The sequence below is a fragment of the Ornithorhynchus anatinus genome, chromosome 4, assembly GCF_004115215.2.
Source record: "Ornithorhynchus anatinus isolate Pmale09 chromosome 4, mOrnAna1.pri.v4, whole genome shotgun sequence".
Lineage (NCBI taxonomy): Eukaryota > Metazoa > Chordata > Mammalia > Monotremata > Ornithorhynchidae > Ornithorhynchus > Ornithorhynchus anatinus.
In genome coordinates this window covers 109,995,704-110,010,260 of record NC_041731.1, presented here as the reverse complement: position 1 = coordinate 110,010,260, position 14,557 = coordinate 109,995,704, and the positions used below count along the sequence as shown (strand labels likewise).

The window sequence follows — 14,557 nt, the reverse complement described above, 5'->3', positions numbered from 1 at the left end:
ACTGATCACCTTGTATCCCCCTGCCCAAGGCTTAGAACAGTGCTTTCCACATAGTAAGTGCTTAACTACCATTATCATTATTATTATTATTATTATTACTAAGTTCTTGGGAGAGTATAATATGACAATAAACAGACACATTCCCATTAATGCAGGTACTTACTCCATCAGGCTTCTCACTGCTCTCCCTGCTTCCAGTCTCACTCCTTACCACTCCCATCCCTTTCCATTCCATACTTCTCTCCATGTTCAGGATTGTTTTTCTAAAATCTGATTCTGCATACATTCTCCCCACTTCTCAAAAACCTCCAGTGGGTCCCCTTCCTCTGCATGAAGCAGGAACTCTTGACAACTGACTTTAAAAAACTCAATCAACTCTCTCCTATTTATCCTCTCTTTTTCCACTACACTCCAGCTCGCTACTATGGTTTTTCATTTATTCAATTATATTTATTGATTGCTTACTGTGTGCTGAACACTGTACTAAGCTCTTGGAAGAGTACAACAATAGTATACACATTCCCTGCCCCAGTGAGTTTACAATCTAGAGTGGGGAGACAGACATCAATGAAATTAAATTACAGATATGTACATAAGTGCTATGGGGCTGGGAGGTGGGGAAGAGCAAAGGGAGCAAATCAGGGTGACACAGAAGGGAGAGGGAAAAGAGGAAAGAGGGGTGAGGCTTAGCCTGGGAAGGCCTCTTGGAGGAGATGTGTTTTTAATAAGGCTTTGAAGTTGGGGAGAGTATTTGTCTGTCAGATTTGAAGAGGGAGGGCATTCCAAGCCAGAAGCAGGATGTGGGCTAGGGGTCTGTGGCGAGATAAGCAAGATCGAGGCACAGTGAGAAGATTAGCATTAGAAGAGCAAGGTGTATACAGCTGGGTTGTAGGAGGAGAGTAGGGAGGTGAGGTGGTGGGGGGGCATGGTGGTGGAGTGCTTTTTACAGCCAATGGTGAGGAGTTTTGTTTGAGGCAGAGGTGGATGGGTAACCATTGGAGTTTTTTGAGGAGTGGAGTAACATGTTCTGAACGTCCGGGCAGCAGAGTGAAGCATGGACTGGAGCAGGGAGAGACAGTAGACTAGGAGGTCAGCCAGGAGGCTGATCCAGTAATCCAGGCGGGATAGGACGAGTGATTATATTACTGTGTGCAGAGCATTGTACTAAGCACTTGAGAGTACAGTACAACTTCAGACGGTCTCTAGACTGTGAACTCGTTGTGGGCAGGAATGTATGTATTTGTTGTTATATTGTACTTTCCCAAGGGCGAGTGCTTTGCACATAAGTACTCAATAATTATGATTGAATGAATGAATGAATGAGTACAGCCACACTCAAGATGACTACTTGAGTTATACTTAAGCTACTCAAGTGTAGTAGCTTGTTCAGGGCTTTCCCATCACCAACCACTTGTTCTTGTCCTGCCCACTGCCTGAAACTGCCTCACTTTCATACCTAGAAGTCCCCATCTTCAAAGCTCTTCCAGAAGGCCCCAGTTAATATCCTGTCACTTCAGCACTTTAGCACCCCAAAGCACTTAAATTCCCTCAACCTTCCTTGGCATTTCTGTACATATCTTACCCACTCCATTCTTTCAGCATTTGGTCATGTGCATTTCTCTTTTCCTCCCTTCTAATCATAAATTCTTTTTGAGTCTCTCATTCATTCATTCAATTCATTCAATAGTATTTATTGAGTGCTTACAATGTGCAGAGCACTGTACTAAGCGCTTGGAATGTACAAATCGATAACAGATAGAGACAGTCCCTGCCCTTTGATGGGCTTACAGTCTAATCGGGGGAGATGGACAGACAAGAACAATAGCAATAAATAGAAACAAGGGGATAAGCCTCTCATTAAAACAATAGCAAATAAATAGAATCAAGGCAGTGTACATTTCATTAACAAAATAATGTTCCTCGAGGGAAGAGAGCGTGTTCATTAACTGTTGTGGGAAGGGAATATGTCTATAATAATAATAATGATAATTACGGTCTTTGTTATGTGCCAGGAATTCTGCTAAGCGCTAAGCTAATCAGGTTGGACACAGTCCCTGTCCCACATAGGGCTTACAGTCTTAATCCCCATTTTACAAATGAGGGAACTGAGGCACAGAAAAGTCAAGTGACTTGCTCAAGGTCACACAGAAGACAAGTGGCAGAGCCGGGATTAGAACCTAGGTCTTTCTGGCTCCCAGGCCCGTGCTTTATCCCCTAGGCCTTGCTCCTCATATTGTACTCTCTAAGCGCTCAGTAAATACAGTCGACTCATTGAGTCACACTTTTGTACTCACTGTCCCATGTACTTGGTTGATTGCACAAGTCATCCTCCAGGAACCTCTGCTGGGCCATTGGAGCTGCACCAGTTTGAATAGCAATACGCCAACCTAATCACTGATCTTGTCTTTTTTGCTATTGACGCTTTGCCTCTGTTCCCCTCTCTGGCCTAAAACTTCCTCCCGCTTCGGTGTAGCAGATAGGGCACAGGCCTGGGAGTCTGAAGGTCGTGGGTTATAATCCCGGCCCTGCACTTGTCTGCTATGTGACCTTGGGCAAGTCACTTCACTTCTCTGGGCCTTAGGTATCTCATCTATAAAAAGGGGATTAAGACCACAAGCCCCACATTGGACAACCTGATTACCTTGTATCTACCCCAGCACTTAGAACAGTGCTTGGCACATAGTAAGTGCTTAACAAGTACCATAATTATTATATACAACAGACCAGCACTCTCCCCATTTTCTTCAAGGCCTTCCTTCCTAAAGTCACACCTCCTTAAGAAGTAGCGTGGCTCAGCGGAAAGAGCCTGGGTTTGGGAATCAGAGATTATGGATTCTAATCCCGGTTTTGCCACTTGTCTGTTGTGTGACCTTGGGCGGGTCGCCTCACTTCTCTGTACCTCAGTTGCCTCATCAGTAAAATGGGGATGAAGACTGTGAGCCCACATGGGACAACCTGATTACCTTGTATCTACCCCAGCACTAAGAACAATGCTTGGCACATAGTAAGCGCTTAACAAATATTATTATTTCCTCTAAAAGGTTCTCCCTGACTAAGCCTTCATTTCACCTCTTCACCCTTCTCTTCACTGCCTATGCACTTGGCTGTGTAAGCACTCAATATTAGAGAAGCAGTCTGGCTCAGGGAAAAGAGCCCGGGCTTGAGAGTCAGAGGTCATGGGTTCTAATCCTGGCTCTGCCGCTTGACAGCTGTATGACTTTGGGCAAGTCACTTAATTTCTCTGTGCCTCAGATACCTCATCTGTAAAGTGGGGATGAAGACTGTGAGCCCTACATGGAACAACCTGATTGTCTTATGTCTGCCCCAGCACATAGAACAGTGCTTGGCACATAGTAAGTGCTTAACAAATATCGACTTTCTTCTTATTATTATTCTAATCCCAGCTCTGCCACTTAACAGCTGTGTGATTCTGGGCAAGTCACTTCACTTCTCTGTGCCTCAGTTACCTCATCTGAAAATGGGGATTAAGACTGTGAGCCCCATGTGGGACAACCTGATCACCTTGTACCCCTGTACCCCCAGTGCTTAGAACAGTGCTCAGCATATAGTAAGCGCTTAACAAATGCCATCATTATTATTATTATTATTATTTATCCCACCCACTAAGCATCCCATCCTCAGCCCCACAGCACTTGTGTACATAATCTTACACTCTGCCACTTTCCATATCTGTAATTTATTTGCATTTCTGACTCCCCCTCTAGACTGTAAAATCCTTATGGGCAGGGATCATGTCTACCAGCTCTATTGTATTGTGCTCTTCCAAGTACTTAGTATAGTGCTTTGTACACAAGCGCTCATTAAATACCATTGACAGATTGATTATACGCTGCTCATTTCTTTGATTACACACTACTCATTTCATGAATACAAATATGCCTTCCAGTTTGTTCTTGTGTATGTGAAAGAGTGAATACTGTTTAGCTGAATTATGTAAATTATGCCTACTATTTACCAAGCATTGTGTTAAGCACTGGGGTATATACTAAATAATCCCACCGGACACAGTACCTGTCCCACATGGTGCTCACAGTCCAAGACACAGAGAGAAAAGGTTTATTCTGCTTTTTCTCATTACCTTCTCCCTTTTGAACATCAGACTTGAAGGTTTGAGGGAAGAGGAAAAAATCTTTTTCAAAGCTTAAGGTGAATGACCACTTTGGTAGGCAGATGCCACTAATTTTGGGTTAGTTTTCTGCCCATTTTCCATTTACCCATAGTGACTTAAGGCCCTTTTTTTTTTAAAAAAAAAAGGCCTTATCTCAGCAACCGAGTGGTAATTTGTGTAAAATTCATATTTCATCAATCATTTTTCCCTCTGTCTGAACCTTTGCATCATTTGGCTTTGTTTATTTTTCTTTGAGTCATTATTAACCAAATGTAACTCAAGAGCCTGTTGACAGGCACATAGCCCATGTTATGTTTTACTGAACAGGGCTTCTCTAGGTTTATAATTTGATTTTAGTGTCCTAGGCATTGTTCTGGTTTTTTTTGCTTTAGAACCAGTTATCACCAGTGTAAATAATAAATACCCATCAAGCTATTTCACAGTCATTACAAAGCTCCATTTTCAAGATTTTAATAGTATCTTGGAAAAAATACCATAATGATTAGGGATTTGGAAAGAATGACTGATGGAAAAAAACCTTTTTTTATAGTATCTTGAGGATAGATTTTTGTTCAGAGAGCATTTTGGGGACAGTAACATGGAGGACATTTGTAAAATGTACCTTGCTGGTACATGACATCATACAAGCCCCTCTAGGGAAGATAAGAAAACAATAGGGCTCATATGTAATATTGATTTCAGCTAGATCCTCTAAACTTTCTACAACTGTAAAGTACATTAAAGAATGGAAAGTAAAGTTCACATATTTTTGTCTTGGAGGATTTACAATTGTGGAAGTTCTGATATAGTGGAAGAGTGTTGGTCTGGATGCCAGAGAACCTAGGTTCAAACCTGAGGTCTGCCATTAGCCTGCTGTGTGACTTTGGACAAATAACTTGACCTTTCTGCACCTCAGCTTCCTCAACTGCAAAATGGGGATAGTGTACTGTCATCTAATCCAGCCTGTTAGGCCCAAGGCTAGTCTAGCTAGTTCATTTACTAACTAAGCACTGTTATACTCTGGGCCCATGTAATTGTGTCTCTTCTTGACAATCTATGGATTTATTTTGTGCAGAGCACCTTACTAGTCTCATGGAGAACTTACAAAAAAAGCAAAACATATGAATTTGTTCTCAAGGACCTTAAAATCTAGTGAGGAAGACAGTGGACAGAAAGTGACAAAAATACCATAATTAAGAGTAAAGAGATAGAAAACTGCTGCGAGTGCTGAGGAAGCTAATGGATGATATGATCAAGACGTTTGGGGGTGACTAATCAGAAATATTTCCTGGAGGTGGTGACATTTTAAGAGAGGGGAGAAAGAGGAGAAAAATGTGGTCTGGTTAAGCTGAAGAAGATGGAAAAAAATCAGATCAGTGGGTCAGAGGCAGGAGAGTCAAGAGCAAGACACAATTAACCGGTTAGATTGAGAAGAGCTACATGGCCTAGTGACAAGAGCATAGGCTTCGGAGTCAGAGATTGTGGGTTCTAATCTAGGCTCTGCAACTTGTCTGCTGTGTGACCTTGGGCAAGTCACTTAACTCCTCTGTGCCTCAGTTACCTCATCTGTAAAATGGGAATTGAGACTGTGAGCCTCATGTGGTACAGGGGCTGTGTCCAACCTGATTACCTTGGATCTACCCCAGTGCTTAGAATAGTGCTTGGCACATAGTAAGCGCTTAACAAATACCATAACTATTATTATTATTCTTAGAAGAGCAAAGAAGAGAAGAGGGCAAAGAGGAAGGAGGGAGTCAACTGATGGAAAGCATTGAAGCCAATAGTTAAGTAATTTCTGATATAATAATAATAATAATGATAATGGGTGAGTTTGAGCTGAGACCCACTTGTTCAGGACTCAGGCTTCCAGCTCCAGGAAAATTGGAGGCAAATGAGTGGTCTCCAGGAAGGTGGTGGTGGTGGGTGTGGGGGAGTTGGGAGAGTCTTCTTGGTGGATTTTCCCTTGCTTTCCGTCAAAACCCAAAGGGTCTCTTCCTTGATGGCATGGTGGGTAGGTGGGGGGCTTCCAGGTCCAGGAAAATTGCAGGTAAATGGGTGGTTTTTGAGGAGGCCAGGTGATGGGAGAGGCCCTGGGGTGGAGGGAGCAGAACCCTCTCCCACCCTTTCTTCCCCCCTTCATTAAGAATGCTGAAATCGAGCCTTAGTAGACTCGAGAAGGGAATAATTGCTTTGTAAAGCCATCTCTGAATGATCATTCCTGGAGAATTCACCAAGTAGGAGGATTTTGGTGGATTAAGTCAGATTATTCATTCATTCAGTCAATTGGATTTATTGAGCCCTTATCTTGTGCAGAGCACTATACTAAGTGCTTGGAAAGTATAATTCAGCAACAAATAGAGACAATCCCTATCCAACAACGGGCTCACAATCTAGAAGGGGGAGACAGACAATGAAACAAAACAAGTAGACAGGCATCAATAACATCTAAATATAACTATATACACATTATTAATAAAATAAATAAAACAATGAATATGTACATATGTGCACAAGTGCTGTAGGGCGGGGAGGGAGGTAAAGCAGAGGGAGGGAGTTGCAGTGATGATGAGGGGAGGAGGAGCAGAGGAGAAGGGCGGCTCAGTTTAGGAAGGCCTCCTGGAAGGGGTGAGCTTTCAGTAGAGCTTTGAAGGGGGGAAGTGTGCTAGTTTGGCGGATGTGAGGAGGGAAGGCATTTCAGGTCAGAGGTAGGATGTGGGCCAGGGGTTGACGGTGGGATAGGTGAGATCGAGGCACAGTGAGGAGGTTAGCGGCAGAGGAGCGGAGTGTGCGAGCTGTAGAAGGAGAGAAGGAAGGTGAGGGAGGAGGGGGCAAGGAGATGGAGAGATCTGAAGCCAATAGTGAGGAGTTTTGCTTCATACAAAGGTTGATAGGCAACCACTGGACATTTTTGAAGAAGGGGGTGACTGGCCTAGAGCGTTTCTGTAGAAAGATAATCCAGGCAGCAGAGGGAAGTGTAGACTGAAGTAGGGAGATACAGAAGGTTGGGAGATCAGAAAGGATCCTGATGCAGTAATCCAGTTGGGATATGATAAATTATTTTACTAACAAGGTAGTGGTTTGGATGGAGAGGAAATGGTGGATCTTGGCAGTGTCGTAAAGGTGAGACCGGCAGGTTTGGTGACAGATTGGATATGTGGGGTGAACGAGAGAGCAGAGTCAAGGACGACACCAAGGTTGAGGGCTTGTGAGATGGGAAGGATGGTTATGCTGTCCACAGTGACAAGAAAGTCAGGGAGAGGACAGGGTTTGGAAGGGAAGATAGGGAGTTCAGTCTTGGATGTGTTGACTTTTATGTGGCAGGCAGACATCCAGGTGGAGATATCCTAAAGGCAGGAGGAGATGCGAGCCTGGACAGAGGGAGAGAGAACAGGGGAGGAGATGTAGATTTGGGTATTATCCATGTAGAGATGATAGTTGAAGCCGTTATCTTGATATTTCCTTCCTAAACCCATTCTGCAGTAAGGCAGGAGAGGAAGATAATAATAATAATAACAATAATAATGATAGTATTTGTTAAGTGCTTACTATGTGCTGAGCACTGTTATAAACACTGGATAAGATAAGAAGTGTGTGTATGTATGTGTGTGTACATGCATAAATTAACTCATATTTGAATGCATAATATTAGACTTGCTATTATAATTCTTATCATTTAACGTGAATTATCATGGTTTAGATACTTTTTAGATTATTGAGACAATAGTATTTTAGGGTTTCAGTTACTCCCTTCCTGTACGAGAAGTCCTATTTTTAATTACAGTAGATGAAAAAATGCATCTTTGACTACATTGACTTTTTGCTTGTGTATCGTGTATCATATGTATGAGAAATCATATTATCCGATTCTGTTAATTTTTTTGTTTTTGACAGAGAATTAAAGAGGGTAGCCTTGTTGATGCTGCCAAAACAATCTGTGAGGGGGATCATATAGAATTGATTAATGGAAAAAATATCGTGGGGCTTCGGCATTTTGAAGTTGCCAAGATGTTAAAGGAATTGGAAAAGGATCAGACGTTTACCCTGACGTTGATAGAACCTAAGAAGGCATTTGGTGAGTTTTTGAACTAAAAATTCCACTTTACTATTTTACCTTATTAATAGTAATTATTAAAATAATTTTGATAGTATTCTGAACTTTTTTTATCAAATAAATCAGCCATAGTCCACCAAATTCCACGTAGGTATATGTTAAGTGTTTACTATATGCCAAGCACTGTTCTAAGCTCTGGGGTAGTTAGAAGGTAATCAGGTTGTCCCACATGGGGCTCATAGTCTTAATCCCCATTTTATAGGTGAGGTAACTGAGGCACAGAGACTCAGCAGAAGGAAAAGAGCTGTGGAAGAATGTCCCCTATAAAAGATAAACTGCTGAAAGGGATTGGGGAATTGAGGAGTTCAATGACTCTAAGCATGATAAATTGATTCAACCCAGAAAGGGAATATACCATTCATTTTTGTTCCCCTGAGAAGGAATATTTTTGTTTGGACTTGACTCTTTTCTAATAACTTTCCTCCAAGGACCTGGATAAGTGTAAATATTCCATTACAAACAAGCTCCCAACACAGTTATAAATAGCCCCCAATATGGTAATTATTGTTTGTCCTTCTTCATGCCTGTTTCTGCCCTGGCATCAGAACTGGAGCTAGTGAAAACTGCATTTCTCTGGGGAGAGGAGTTGGCGTAAATAAAGTGATGAATTACTGACTAGTAGTTCCACTCTATCAGACAAACAATGAATAGTGCTTACTGAGCATTTACTTTGTGCAGAGCACTGCACTAGGCTGTTGGGACAGTACCAAAAAAGAGTATCTCTTCTGCCTCTTTCCCCCTCTGTGGTATGGCCAAGTGGAAAGAACACAGGATTGGGAGGTGGGACATCTTGGCTCAGGTCCCAGTTCAGTCACTGGCCTGCTGGGTGACCATGGCCAAGTCATTTAAAGTCTCTGTGTCTCAGTTTCCATATCTGTAAAATGAAAATAATATCTGTATGCTACCTTTTTAGATTGAGAAGCAGCGTGGTCTAGTGGAAAGAGCATGGGCTTGGAAGTCAGAGGTCTTGGGTTCTAATCCCGGCTCTGCCACTTGTCTGCTGTGTGGCCTTGGGCAAGTCACTTAACTTCTCTGTCCCTCAGTTACCTCATCTGTAAAGTGAGAATTAAGACTGTGAACCCCACAGGGGACAACCCGATAACCTTGTATTTACCCCAGCACTTAGAACAGTGCTTGGCATATAGGAAGCACTTAACAAATGCTGTCATTATTACTATTATTATTGTGAACATCCCGAGAGGCTCACAAACTACACCACTGTAAATCCAGTGCTTTGACACACAGTAAGCACTTACAAATCAATTAGATTATCCCACGTGGGGTTCACAGTCTTCATACTCATTTTACAGATGAGATAGCAGAGGCCCAGAGTAGTGAAGTGACTTGTACAAGGTCACACAGCAGACAGGTGGTGGAGCCGGCATTAGAACCTATGACCTCTGACTCACAAGCCCGTGCACTTTCCACTGAGCCATGCTGCTTCTTACCCACTCTGACAGCCTGGGGTCGGGAAATATTGTTTGCCTGGAGTTGCTTTGTTAGCCCCCGGCACCCAGAGGCAATTTTATTCATTCAATCGTATTTATTGAGCAAGCGCTTACTGTGTGCAGAACACTGTACTAAGTGCTTGGGAGAGTTCACTATAATATTAAACAGACACATGCTCTGCCCACAACTGTTTTAGAGGTAGCCCCTGGATAGGATGGTGACACATGGTTTTAAGATGATAAATGCTCCCCCTCCTCCCACATTTGAGTCCCCATAAAAAATGTACTGGGTCTAGGTAACTGCTTATTTTTCCTGGTCCTAAATGCTGGCTCCAGTCTGACTGGAGCTCAGACTGGCAGTTAGAATACAGTAGTGTGGAATGAAGGGAAAATAGAAGCTTCCACTTTGGGGTGGCAGCTGCGCTTACTCTGCTTGGCAGGGCAGTTGGATTCCATCTGTTTTTCAAACCCCGAGAGGCCTCCTCATGAAGGGAAACTTTCTAGCCGAGCTTTGACAGCTGCCCCCTCCCCACCCTCTAGCTTCCCAACAGTGTTTATGTGGAAGGACACTGATTTTGGCCTGTATTTTGTTAGGGTGGACATCATGGCCATTGGTAGCCCATAAGGGAAGGATCCTTATAGCTTACACTTCTAACTCTCCCTCCCTCCCCACCACCTATCACCAGATAAAAATACTTTATTTGTGCGCCATCTTTCAGACTGGTTCCTTATCGCTGAGATCGGAGGCTTGACCATTCCACCCTGGAATGTTAGCCTGGGTTTAGGGACATTGGAAAGATCAACGTTTTTCCGGCATGAAAATTTTTTACCTGCCATTCCAGATATTCTGTTATTGAGCAGAAATACCACACTCAATATGGTATTGCCCCATCTCCCTCCTACCATTCCCTCCAAACTCCTTGAGCGAGTTGTCTACACCCACTGTCTCAATCAATTGTATTTATTGGGCACTTACTGTGTGCAGAGCACTGTACTGTACGTCACAACAGGGGCTGCTGTTGGAGATACTCCAGCTGCTATTGCATAGCACAGAACTTGAACCAGGTTAAACTTGTCTCTGAAAGGAGCTGGGGCAGCTAGCTCAGTAGTTGTGCAGAGTCCCAAGTCCTTTAGAGAGTCGTCAGGGAGACAAGACAACACAGGTGTCTGTCTCAGGGCTTCTTTATGAATAGCAAGATGTAATTATCACTGCAGATTGGATAGGAGGGCTGAGGATAGGGTCAGAGAGCTAGGGTGATTTATTGTCCTTTTAGTCGCCTCTGTTTTGTGCACACCCTCAGCAAAACCACCAGAGAGCCATTTCTTCATTTCCTTCACTTGCCTCAACCACTACTCTTTTCCCATGCTTTCATTTAAACTTTTTTTATACTTTTATTATGTCTGTTTCCTTTCCCCCCTCCCCCTGGCTCCTCGTGGACCCTCTTGTTTAATGGAAAGTTGCTGTCAACCTGACCTACAAGGCAAATACTTTCCATGATGTCAGCTTAGTACAAGGGAGGATGATGACTCTCTCTTCTCTCTAGCCTGTTCAAGTCAGCAGCTAGGCTGTTCCAGGGGGAGAGTGGTACAGACATTGTGTTTCTTTATGACCTTTGATGGCTGATGTTGTGGGATCTTAATAATAATAATGTTGATATTTGTTAAGCGCTTACTATGTGCCGAGCACTGTTCTAAGCGCTGGGGTAGACACAGGGGAATCAGGTTGTAATAATAATAATAATGTTGGTATTTGTTAAGCGCTTACTATGTGCCGAGCACTGTTCTAAGCGCCGGGGTAGACACAGGGAAATCAGGTTGTCCCATGTGGGGCTCACAGTCTTAATCCCCATTTTACAGATGAGGTCACTGAGGCACTGAGAAGTGAAGTGACTTGCCCACAGTCACACAGACGACAAGTGGCCGAGCTGGGATTCGAACCCATGACCTCTGACTCCAAAGCCTGGGCTCTTGCCACTGAGCCGCGCTGCTTCTCTAAGATGGCCAAGTGTTGGGGTGGTGGAGGAGTAGTGTGGTCTAAAGAATATACCATGGGCCTGGGAGTCAGAAGGACGCAGGTTCTAGTTCTGGCTCTGCCACTTGTCTGGTGTGTGACCTTGGGCAAGTCAGTTAACTTCTTTGTGCCTCAGTCACCTCATCTGTAAAAGGGGGATTAACAACTGTGAGCCCACAGTGGACTATGTCTAACCTGATTACCTAGTATAACAATAATAATAATAATAACAGTATTTGTGAAGTGCTTTCTATGTGTCAGGCACTGTTCTTGGCACTGGGATAGATGTAAGATAATCAGGTTGGACATAGTCCCTGTCCCACAAAGGGCTCAGTCTTAATCCCCAATTTACAGATGAGGGAACTGAGGCACAGAGAAGTTGTGACTTACCCAAGATATCTACTGATTTGGTTCTGAGACATCTAAACCAGATCCCGGCTAGACTACTGTGTCAGCCTTCTCTCTGATCTCCCTTCCTCCTCTCTCGCCCCGCTCCAGTCTATTCTTCACTCCGCTACCCGGCTCATCTTCCTGCAGAAACGATCTGGGCATGTCACTCCCCTTCTTAAACAACTCCAGTGGTTGCCTATCGACCTCCGCTCCAAACAAAAACTCCTCACTCTAGGCTTCGAGGCTCTACATCACCTTGCCCCTTCCTACCTCTCCTCCCTTCTCTCTTTCTACCGCCCACCCCGCACGCTCCGCTCCTCCGCCGCCCACCTCCTCACCGTCCCTCGGTCTCGCCTATCCCGCCGTCGACCCCCGGGCCACGTCCTTCCGTGGTCCCGGAACGCCCTCCCTCCTCACCTCCGCCAAACTGATTCTCTTCCCCTCTTCAAAACCCTACTTAAAACTCACCTCCTCCAAGAGGCCTTACCAGACTGAGCTCCTCTTCTCCCTCTACTCCCTCTACCACCCCCCCTTCACCTCTCCTCAGCTTAACCCTCTTTTCCCCCCATTTCCCTCTGCTCCTCCCCCTCTCCCTTCCCATCCCCTCAGCACCGTACTCGTCTGCTCAACTGTATATATTTTCATTACCCTATTTATTTTGTTAATGAAATGTACATCGCCTTGATTCTGTTTAGTTGCCATTGTTTTTACGAGATGTTCTTCCCCTTGACTCTATTTATTGCCATCGTTCTCGTTTGTCTGTCTCCCCCGATTAGACCGTAAGCCCGTCAAACGGCAGGGACTGTCTCTATCTGTTGCCGACTTGTTCATTCCAAGCTCTTAGTACAGTGCTCTGCACATAGTAAGCACTCAATAAATACTACTGAATGAATGAAAGGTGAGCAGAACTATGGAGTGACCACTTTCATGACTCGCACTGGTTGAAGGCCAGTGGCGAGGACAGCATGGCTGATGAGAGAAGAGGTGGGAATCTGTTCGAGGCCCCCAGACCGTGTTGTATTGGTCACGTCTGGGTGGCCGCAGTCCAGTTCAGGCAGGAGGGGAAAGGGTCCTGCCAAACATGTTCTCAGGATATCCTGTGTTGGCTGAAATTCTACTGACGCTTTTTGTGGAAAACATTTCCCTTAATGGATTATTTTATGCATGTTTTAAATGGCTTATTCTCCATCTGGGTGAGTTCAAGTCAGCTGCATTCTGATGTGATATTTTCCAACTCCCAGCCATGAGTAAATGGCAAATTTCCCAGCCCTTATCAAATAAGCACTGGAATTTCTCTGAGATTATTCTGAAGGGTATTGCACACTTCCTTTCTCCTTCCTGCCGTTGATGATAAGCAAGGCCACTTCTTGACACACTCAGTTCTGCAAAGCTGGTGTATTAATCCTGCCTATGGCACCCTTTTTTAAGGTCTCTTACAGGGCTGGCTTTAATGGCTTGGTTTCCCAGCAGGCCATTTGTTAGCAGAAAACCATGAACTCGAGATCCTTAAGGATTTGATAAAGCTTCTTTAAGGAGCCTAGAATGCTATCAAGTTATAGGCTCCTGTTTTCATTTTTGAAATATCATTAAACCCACTCAGGTTTTAAGTAATAAAGGTTCAAGCCAGATATGTTTACTCTTTAAAAGTCAGGCAAGTCACAGAAAGGAAAGTTTGATTTTCAAAATGGACTCTGAAGATTTAGAATAGACTGGGAATTTGTTTTCCGCATTTCTTTTCTTTATGCCTACCGGGCCAACTTTATCCACTTGAAGTTTATCCTTGCATCTTTTAACTCTGCCCTCTCCTCTGCCTGGTAAAATTATTTCTCCACCCTTATTGATGCCCATGCCCATTGCCCTTGCCAGTCGTTCCAGCTATCCAACTCCCTCCGCAGGCCCCCTGCCCCCCGTCCCCCCAATTCCTTGCCCCCAGTGACCTGGCCACCTTCTTCATCAACAAAATTTATGCTTTCAGGTCTGAGCTCCCTAAAATCTCCCCAGCCTCTCCTCAATCCTTCCCCCATCCTGTCCCCTCTTCAGTTCTACCATCTTTCCTGATTCCTCTCAAAATCTACCTCCTCCACCTGCATATCTGACTCCATTCCTTCGCACCTTATCAAAACACTTGCCCCCTCCCTTCTTCCCTCCCTAAAAGCCATCAACTGTTCACTCTCCAATGGCTTCTTTCCCATTGCCTTCAAACATGTCCATGTCTTTCCTATCCTAAAAGAAACCCTTCCCTGACCCCACAGCTCCCTCGAGTTATTGTCCCATCTCCCTCCTACCATTCCTCTCCAAACTCCTTGAGCGAATTGTCTACACCCACTATCTCAAATTCATCTCCTCCAATTTTCTCCTTGACACCCTCCAATCTGGTTTCCGTCTCCATCACTACACAGAAACCACCCTCTTAATGGTCCCCAGTGATTTCCTTCTTGCCATATCAAATGGCCTCTTCTCCCCTCTAC

At 44.2% G+C, this 14,557-nt stretch overlaps 1 protein-coding gene across 1 annotated transcript in view; it reads left to right on the top strand.

Moving 5' to 3' along the window:
• GIPC2 (GIPC PDZ domain containing family member 2) overlaps window positions 1–14,557 on the top strand; it is a 78,909-nt gene that overhangs the window by 32,216 nt on the left and 32,136 nt on the right. The window contains exon 3 of the mRNA XM_029062027.1: window positions 8,021–8,201. Coding sequence (XP_028917860.1) covers window positions 8,021–8,201 — 181 coding nt within the window. The remainder of the gene's footprint in view (window positions 1–8,020; window positions 8,202–14,557) is intronic.